General features: G+C 45.0%; 2 protein-coding genes and 1 long non-coding RNA gene across 3 annotated transcripts in view; 1 reads left to right on the top strand and 2 right to left on the bottom strand.

Annotated features, from left to right (window-relative positions):
• LOC116064076 (protein Red) overlaps window positions 1-4,779 on the bottom strand; it is a 14,112-nt gene extending 9,333 nt beyond the window's left edge. The window contains exons 1-5 of the mRNA XM_031319124.2: window positions 4,548-4,779; window positions 3,235-3,301; window positions 3,050-3,142; window positions 2,342-2,401; window positions 185-352 (exon numbers count right to left, since the gene is read on the bottom strand). Of these exons, the coding sequence (XP_031174984.1) occupies window positions 185-352; window positions 2,342-2,401; window positions 3,050-3,142; window positions 3,235-3,301; window positions 4,548-4,557 (398 nt within the window). The 5' untranslated portion in view covers window positions 4,558-4,779. The remainder of the gene's footprint in view (window positions 1-184; window positions 353-2,341; window positions 2,402-3,049; window positions 3,143-3,234; window positions 3,302-4,547) is intronic.
• Window positions 1-5,711, top strand: part of LOC118492988 — a 17,045-nt gene extending 11,334 nt beyond the window's left edge. The window contains exons 2-3 of the long non-coding RNA XR_004894914.1: window positions 4,519-4,524; window positions 5,701-5,711. This is a non-coding gene — a long non-coding RNA (uncharacterized LOC118492988). The remainder of the gene's footprint in view (window positions 1-4,518; window positions 4,525-5,700) is intronic.
• Window positions 5,712-5,921: 210 nt separating this feature from the next.
• On the bottom strand, window positions 5,922-8,590 carry LOC116064078 (NADH dehydrogenase [ubiquinone] 1 alpha subcomplex subunit 2). The gene is made up of 3 exons (XM_031319126.2): window positions 8,412-8,590; window positions 7,293-7,399; window positions 5,922-6,107 (listed from the first exon to the last, which is right to left on the bottom strand). The coding sequence occupies exons 1-3, from the start codon at window positions 8,516-8,518 to the stop codon at window positions 6,016-6,018; spliced, it is 306 nt and encodes a 101-aa protein (XP_031174986.1). The 5' UTR covers window positions 8,519-8,590; the 3' UTR covers window positions 5,922-6,015.
• Window positions 8,591-9,164: the final 574 nt, after the last annotated feature.

Here is a 9,164-nt window from a genome sequence, read left to right as displayed (position 1 = left end):
GCTTAGCATTACTCACGCCTCAGCAGTGGGTCCTACGGCTCTGTAGTTAGCGGTTAGCTTAGCATTACTCACGCCTCAGCTGTGGGTCCTACGGCTCTGTAGTTAGCGGTTAGCTTAGCATTACTCACGCCTCAGCTGTGGGTCCTACGGCTCTGTAGTTAGCGGTTAGCTTAGCATTACTCACGCCTCAGCAGTGGGTCCTACGGCTCTGTAGTTAGCGGTGGTGCTGATCAGCTCCGTCTCTTCGTAGTCCTTGTTGACTCCGTCTCGTCTTTCTCTGGCTCGGTCTCGGTACTTCTCGGCCAGCTCTCTCTCTCGCTCCATCTCCTGCTGACGTAGCTTAGCATAGTAGCTGCAACAACAAGGCAACACGTTAGGGGTGAAAACACTGTTTGGTCAGTTTCACCACTAACTTCTTAGTTCTTATTTTAAATCCCCAGAGGCTTTGGACGATTAGGCGAATTAGTCGGCTGACGTATAAAGCAACTAGAAACTAGAAGTAGAAATCTGGACCACCCTAGCAGCAGCAGATGTAATCTGCAGCCAGGGTCGTCTAGCAACTCTCCGTTGGCTTGCGAGCTGGAAAAACCAAACTCTGGTCGGGCCAATCACATCGTGTATAGAGTGGGTGGGCGGGGCTTATGGCTGCTGCTGCTGGTGAACAGCGGTCTTTGGAATCGGCTTTGGCCGCGACTCTGGAAGACTTGGAGTTCAGCTTTTCTTTGAGAACAGAGCAAAGAACGGCTCTGAAATCATTCTTAAAAAAGGAAGACGTGTTCAGAGTTTAAAGTTGAATCTATCAACTAGCTCTGCTCTGATTGGTTGGAGAGCTATCCTACTGGTGCAGAGGGAATTTGAAAGACAACCGTTTATCCCGCCCCTCGGATTGAGCCCAGCCAATGGGGAGTTCCCAGACCCAACATCTGGATGTGGGTCAGACCCAGACCCAGCATCTGGATGTGGGTCAGACCCAGACCCAGCATCTGGATGTGGGTCAGGCCCAGACCCAGCATCTGGATGTGGGTCAGGCCCAGACCAACATCCAGATGTTGGGTCTGACCCACATCCAGTCAGACCAACATCTGGATGTGGGTCAGACCAACATCTGGATGTGGGTCAGACCCAGACCAACATCTGGATGTGGGTCAGACCAACATCCAGATGTTGGGTCTGACCCACATCCAGTCAGACCAACATCCAGATGTGGGTCAGACCAACATCTGGATGTGGGTCAGGCCCAGACCCAACATCTGGATGTGGGGCTGGCTGGTCAGGCTATAAAGCAACAGGAGTAAACAACAACAACGACGATGTGTTGGTCTCGCTGTGCTTTAGCTCGTAACCGCTGAGTAACATCAAGCCTGAGGGGCTTTCCCTCCTAAACCAGGGTTTCCTGCAGCACTTTCCAGCTGGGGCGGCTGCCTAAGCTGGGGAACCCTACCGCCTTAACCAGGTCCGCTGCACAAAAGGCCGTCAAGAGCATCTCGGAGAACAGCGTGGACACGCTTCACACCGCGAGCGGGACGCGCGCCACACGGCCGAAATAAGAGAAAGAAAAAGAGACTGGGGCAAATATATATCTGTTTCTCTGTCCTGTTCTTCACATCAGTGAGGCTTTCTTCTCTTGTTTCAACCAAGTGAATCCATGAGGAAGTGACTGAACTATCATCTCCTCTCACGGTGGATTCTCACCGTCTGGCTGCTGCTGCCGGTCTTTGAGACACAGCTGTTGTCTGTTTGTTTTAATCACTTCACGCGGTTCACTACACCCGGTTAGTTAGCGTAGTTACACCCGGTTAGTTAGCGTAGTTACACCCAGTGGAATGACGTGTCCTGTCTTTATTTCATACTATCTGCTGGAGTGAGTGAAGCTGTGGGCTGAGCTCTGTTATCTCAGCGCTGTTTAGAGAAGAGTAGTCAGGAGAAGTGGAAGAGAGCGAGTCACGGAGGAGAATGGGAGCCATGCCAGGAACACTGTTACAGCACTTTTTTGAAAATAGTTTAATTAGCTTAAAATTGCACATTGCAACTGTTATTTTGAAAAGCTGGATATCCCCCCCCCGGTAAGATGGCAAACCTACCACCTTAACTAACACATTTTCTGCGGGAAATCCTGTAAACTACAGGTGAGAAACCTCTCCCCCGGTCCGGTTTTTTGGATGTTGGGACTTTGGGACCAAATCCAGGAAGCTGTGGCAGACTCCCCTTGTGTTGTAGGACCGGGGAAGCTCCTTTAAAGTTAGAGTGCGTAGTTCTGTCTCCTCCTGGAGGAACCTGTGGGATCAGGTCTAGATCCTCCAGGAGGACGCTGTGGGATCAGGTCTCTGACAGATTCTCTCACCTCTTCTTCTTCCTTCGTCTCGCTGCAGGATCCTCATCCTCGTTGTAGTCCTTCGGCATTCTGGGAAAAAACATCTAGTTACTACCTTCTTTAGTTACATCATCAGACTAGTTACTACCTTCTTTAGTTACATCATCAGACTAGTTACTACCTTCTTTAGTTACATCAGACTGTAATCAGACTGTACATCATGTGTTTACTTCTAGTTACTACCTATGTATGTGTGTGTGTGTGTGTGTGTCTGTGTGTGTGTGTCTGTGCGTGTAAGTGTGTGTGTGTGTGTGTGTAAGTGTACGTCTGTGTGTGTGTGTGTGTGTGTGTGTGTGTTGTACATCTTATTTGACTGTATTTAAGGCCCTTACATACTGTAGCCAATGAATGCATTAAGTGAAGGTCTTGTTAGTATAACAGTATAAACATATAACTGAGACAGTCAGCTGTTCATTCAGCTGTTAAACTGTGAGAATGAAATCAATAACTCAGATATTATTGGTCAGTGTTAACTCACTCATGGTGTCTGGACTTGGTCAGTGTTAACTCATGGAGTCAGGACTTGGTCAGTGTTAACTCACTCATGGAGTCAGGACTTGGTCAGTGTTAACTCACTCATGGAGTCAGGACTTGGTCAGTGTTAACTCACTCATGGAGTCAGGACTTGGTCAGTGTTAACTCACTCATGGAGTCAGGACTTGGTCAGTGTTAACTCACTCATGGTGTCTGGACTTGGAGGGCGGGGCCGAGGACGGCGTCGCCCTCGGCGTCATCAGCAGCTTCCTGAAGTCATCATTGGTCAGTTTGGACCTGGAGAGAAACACACGTTTAACACACACACGCACACATTTAACACACACACACACACACACACACACACAGTGTAGGGTAATTCTACTCACTGAGCAGCTGATCTGTGATCGTCCACCTCATGGCCTTCAGGAGCCAGAGGGTTGGAGTAACTCTCAGCTGTAAACAGAGAACACACACACACACACGCACACACACGCACACACACACACAGAGACACACACACACACACACACACACACACACACACACAGACAGAGACACACACACAGATACACAAACAAACACACACACACACTAGATTAAAAAACTATTCCAGTGCAGAAGAGGAAAGAAGCATGATGACTAGGGTTGGGCATCATTTGGATTTTAACAATTCTGATTCCAATTGCAGTTCTTCCTTTTGATTGCGGTTCTTATCGATTCTCGATTCCGATTCTTTGAGCGGTGGAGTTGTAACAGGTGACATGCTTATTTCACAAACAAGAGGAAAGTTTTATTTTGATCCAATGGTGGGTTGCAGTTTTACCGGGCTTTTTCAAAGCCAGACTAGAGCGCCGCTTACTGTGCTCCAAAGCTGCAACACAACAAGCGCCTGGCTGCTACGGAAACCAAAACTTGCTTGGTTACATTTCAAACCAAATCCTCGAAATGATTTCAAACGATTCCAATAAAGAAAGGATTCCACTGGAATCGTAATTTCTGGAACGATTCCAAGTAGGAATCGGTTCTCGATGTCCAACCCTAAAGAAGACTTATTTAGTCTCCCCTAACACGACATAAAAACAACTTCAACATTATAATTACTCAATAATACAACAAACAAACAAACAATCAAACAGGTAAACATGAAACACACACAAAATAAATACATTTAAAAACATAAAGCCAGAAAAAAGACAAGCAAACCCTAACCATAGAGAGAGACCTTACATCCAACATTAGTACCACAACAGGTTTAGGGTGTGTTAGTGACCCGTCCCACAGCATCAGCTGAGTCGATGGAGATATCTATATCTATATCTATATATATAAATAAATAAATAAATAAGTGAATCCACTCTGTGAGACACCACCGATGTAAACCCTATACAGATGTCTGTGTCTCCGCCGACGAGCAAGGCAGCTTAAATTAGCAGAAATATGAACGGAGTTTGGTGTGACGATGCTATCAGCAGAGCTAACGTTAAGCTAACCGAGCCTGGTGAAGACAGTGACCCAGCGTCCATACCGTTTAATACAATAGACAGTTATGTATTAATAACCGTGTTTAGCTCACGTGATATCTGACTATCTGTGTATGAAATGGAACTGTATCTTTCTAGGTCAGATGTAGCATGGTGCTAACGCAGGCTAACGGGTTAGCGTGCTAACAGATCTCTGTAACGTTATCCAACAGACTCACTCTCTGGCATCTCGGCGGAGCTTCGGTGCTTCTTCTTCGGTCTGAAGAGGAGCCGTTACCCGTCACACCACAACAACAACAACAACAACAACTAAGCCTCAGAGGTTGTTTGTTTGTCTGTTTGTCTGCTATGCTAGTCTGTTAGCTTCTTCCTTCTGCGTGTTGTTATTATTCCCCACCGGAACTTCCCTTCTTCTTCTTCTTTTAATTTCCGGAGGTCTAGATACCTTTACGGCACATTGCTGCCTCCCACAGGGCAAACATATATCTCACACACACACACACACACACACACACACACACACACACACACACACACACACACCCTGCAGGCCGGCCGCGGTACTGCTTCTCCTGAAGGATCTCCAGGTACAGCTGGTGTTTGATTCAGGATATCAAACATTTACAACCCCGACAGAAGAACATTACTATATTATACATGTAATATTTTATATACTACATGATGTACATATTATATATTTCAATGTATGCAAAAACTAAAGATATACAGTAAATCTGATTAATTTATAAATCATCACCAAACTACACCAGACTCCATGTAAATAATCAGGACTTTTAGCGTGTATAGAGCCAGCGTATTTCCACCAGACTCCATGTAAATAATCAGGACTTTTAGCGTGTATAGAGCCAGCATATTTCCACCAGACTCCATGTAAATAATCAGGACTTTTAGCGTGTATAGAGCCAGCATATTTCTGCCAGACTCCATGTAAATAATCGGTACTTTTAGCGTGTATAGAGCCAGCATATCTCCACATGTAAATGGTTGAATTAAGGGTTTATTTCAACCAAACCAGAGTGGTGATTGTTGGAACAGTGGAAAGATGAACCAAGACGGCTTTTGGTAGTTTGATTTAGTTTCTGTCCACTTTGAATGAAGTGTGTTTTACGATGATAAAAGTCCTGATTATTTACATGGAGTCTGGTGGGTTTGGTGATGGTGATTTCGAGGCTGTTTCATGTTAAACTAAAAGGATCTTACTCTTTAACTAAAAGGTCTATCTCTGTAGGGATCCATCCCATAATGTAGTCAGACACTTAGAATAATAATCTGAGTCTGTCAGCAGCAACAACAGAACTTTTAGTGACTCTAACTGCTGCTGAACATTAGTCCTGTAGGGTTACATTACAGCTTGGTTCTGGTTTAATACTGGACCAGTTTCACAGATTGTTGTTCCATCAGACACTCAGACACACACACACACTCAGACATGGAGAGATAGGTTACAGCTCGTATCACAGTGTGTGTGTGTGTGTGTGTGTGTGTGTGTGTGTGTGTGTGTGTGTGTGTGTGTGTGTGTGTGTGGTCCAGGTAGTTCTGTAATAACTAACAATATAGAGCAGGAAACAGAGTGACATATTAACATTTAAGGTTTATTATCAACACATTTACAATCTGAATGAAGCCGGTTTGGACTGAGCCACTTCCAGCAGAGACGGGGGGGGGTTAAGGTTTGGACTGAGCCAGAGTCTGCAGAGCGCCGGCCACCTGATCAGCTGACATGTTCTCCACGGAGACGCTGCTCTCTTTCCCGAAATCTGAACACAAAGATCAGGATATTAATGCACACATTTACTGAGCAGGATTCATGGAACATCAGACATATTACTGCGGTCAAGCCAGCCGACACTCGGATCTCCGTGGTCAACTCAGCCGACACTAAACTTGTAATGCGCTCTTATTCCGGCACGCGTGGTAAATGCATTCAAACGGCCCAGATCGAGTAGCGAAGTTGGCGAGATGATACACATTGGACTACTTCCGGTTTTCGAAATAAGATGTTAATACAAAGTACATATAAAAACTAGTAATGGATTATATTCACCAGAAGTAAAATACATGTAACCTGTGTCTGTCCATTATACAAAACAAATGAGTGAATTGTGAAAGGAATGTATAGTTTGAGTTTACAAGAATACAACAATAATTCCAGACTGATTTATTTCAGGGGACACCTCTGACTACACCCATATTTAAAATCAGGCAATTAAACGGTATCAATTTGGGGATTTTTGGAAGCAAAGTCCCATACTTCTGCTGTAAAATGACTCAAAATATGAAACTGGAGGTGCTATAAAAAGACTTTGGTCCATAGTTCCAGGTAATGACTGACATATTTGAGTACAAGGCATCACTTAATACTGTCATACTGAAAATCAAACAATTTTACAGCAGAAGTATGGGACTTTGCTTCCAGAAATCCCCAAATTGATACCGTTTAATTGCCTGATTTTAAATATGGGTGTAGTCAGAGGTGTCCCCTGAAATAATTCAGTCTGGAATTATTGTTGTATTCTTGTAAACTCAAACTATACATTCCTTTCACAATTCACTCATTTGTTTTGTATAATGGACAGACACAGGTTACATGTATTTTACTTCTGGTGAATATAATCCATTACTAGTTTTTATATGTACTTTGTATTAACATCTTATTTCGAAAACCGGAAGTAGTCCAATGTGTATCATCTCGCCAACTTCGGCCGTTTGAATGCATTTACCACGCGTGCCGGAATAAGAGCGCATTACAAGTTTAGTGTCGGCTGAGGTGACCACGGAGATCCGAGTGTCGGCTGGCTTGACCGCAGTGCAATATTTTATGTTGTTAGAAGTGCTATATGTTTTGGGCTCATTATGAAACTGGTGGGTTGGGTGATAGAGCAGCCTTGTTAGCTCGTCTGTTAGCCTTGTCTGTAGCGAAGCTAACGGAGAGGAAGACTGACCGTATCGAGCCCAGACCCGGGCCTGGACTCCAGAACACTCTCGGATCAGGATCGGGAAGTCTGGGTTGGCCTTCTTCAGAGTCACATAGTGCTGCTCCACAAAGTCTCTGCAGAACACACACACACACACACACACACAAACACACACACACACACAGAGAGAGAGGACAGATGACATCACACGTCTGCTCACTGAAAACATGACTCCTGATTTCTAATTAAGTATTTGAAAACTATATAAATAAATATAACCCACCAGAACCCATGTAACCCATGTAAACCCACCAGACTCCATGTAAATAATCAGGACTTTTATCATCGTAAAACACACTTCATTCAAAGTGGACAGAAACTAAATAAAACTACCAAAAGCCGTCTTGGTTCATCTTTCCACTGTTCCAACAATCACCGCTCTGGTTTGGTTGAATAAACCCTTAATTCAACCATTTACATGTGGAAATATGCTGGCTCTATACACGCTAAAAGTCCTGATTATTTACATGGAGTCTGGTGGAAATATGCTGGCTCTATACACGCTAAAAGTCCTGATTATTTACATGGAGTCTGGTGGAAATATGCTGGCTCTATACACGCTAAAAGTCCTGATTATTTACATGGAGTCTGGTGGAAATATGCTGGCTCTATACACGCTAAAAGAAGTGATTATTTACATGGAGTCTGGTGGAAATATGCTGGCTCTATACACGCTAAAAGTCCTGAATATTTACATGGAGTCTGGTGGAAATATGCTGGCTCTATACACGCTAAAAGTCCTGAATATTTACATGGAGTCTGGTGGAAATATGCTGGCTCTATACACGCTAAAAGTCCTGATTATTTACATGGAGTCTGGTGGATTTGGTGATGGTGATTTCGAGGCTGTTTCATGTTACTTAGACACATAAAACACGGAACATAGAGTCCAGGTTACCCTTTAAACAGATGTCATGCTAACTGTTAGCCGCTAGCTGCTCTCAGGTCATTCTAATGTTAGCCGCTAGCTGTTAGCTCTGTTTTGACCTGCCCAGTGCTAACGGCTAACAGCTAACAGGCAGCAGAACTCAGCACACATAGTACCCGGATCTTCCCGCCTTTAACAGCCCGGGTCGGAGCTCTTACCTGGCCCCCTTGCTGGCGGCGGAGGTCTGGCAGAGGTGCACGCGGATCTCTCGGAGGTTTTTACCCAAAGTGGAGCCGAGACTCCTCACTGCTGCGGCGGCCGCCATGTTTTAGCTTCCTGCTGTGTGACAAGGACGCGCGGAGGGTTTTTCCGCCCGGACTCTCTCCTGCGAGGCGCTTCTGAAGGGCTAAACGTCCCTGAGTTTGTCCTCACAGGCATCAGCCTCCGTCTACCAAGCCCCCAGGAAGAGCGCCGAGTCTAAAAGCCACCATGGGCTTAGCGGATAACGGTGGTACTGCACCCCATGGCCCAGAAAGACTTTTCACATAGACTTTGCATGGCGAAAGAAACGTCTATATTTCAGCGGATAATTTGTTTCTGGGTATATCAACTTACCACCCGAACACTGAAAGGGTCCTTGTTTAAAACGTTACGTTTTTAACATTTTTAACATTCACTAGAAGCGAATCCAGAATTATTAAATTTGGCATGATGAACGCGCATAGTGGACGCGAGCAGAGCCGCGGGACTGCGCCCGCCCGCTCACATGACTGTTCTCCCGAGCTCATGTAGCTAGCTGTAATAATGGATATAGCTAATGGTTGTAATTCACCATGTGTTCTATACGTCCATGATATTATCTTATGAAGTCATGATACATCCCAGGGATGCATGTATGTAGCTGCTGTAAAGCCTGTTAGCTACGTGGATGTAACGTCATTAGCGTTTCCCAAACTGGCGGGCTATCGGCT

This window comes from Sander lucioperca, chromosome 13 (assembly GCF_008315115.2).
Source record: "Sander lucioperca isolate FBNREF2018 chromosome 13, SLUC_FBN_1.2, whole genome shotgun sequence".
Taxonomy (NCBI): Eukaryota; Metazoa; Chordata; class Actinopteri; order Perciformes; family Percidae; genus Sander; species Sander lucioperca.
Note: the sequence above shows the minus strand (reverse complement) of the source record. Positions and strands in the feature narration are given on the sequence as shown.

What these genes read in the sequence shown, in the direction of transcription:
- LOC116064078 (XM_031319126.2), bottom strand. Translation starts at nt 8,518, where the DNA reads ATGGCGGCCGCCGCAGCAGTGAGGAGTCTCGGCTCCACTTTGGGTAAA. An exon ending in GCCGCCAGCAAGGGGGCCAG is followed by an intron (nt 7,400 to 8,411) that starts GTAAGAGCTCCG and finishes TGTGTTCTGCAG; the next exon opens with AGACTTTGTGGAGCAGCACT. An exon ending in CCGGGTCTGGGCTCGATACG is followed by an intron (nt 6,108 to 7,292) that starts GTCAGTCTTCCT and finishes CTTTGTGTTCAG; the next exon opens with ATTTCGGGAAAGAGAGCAGC.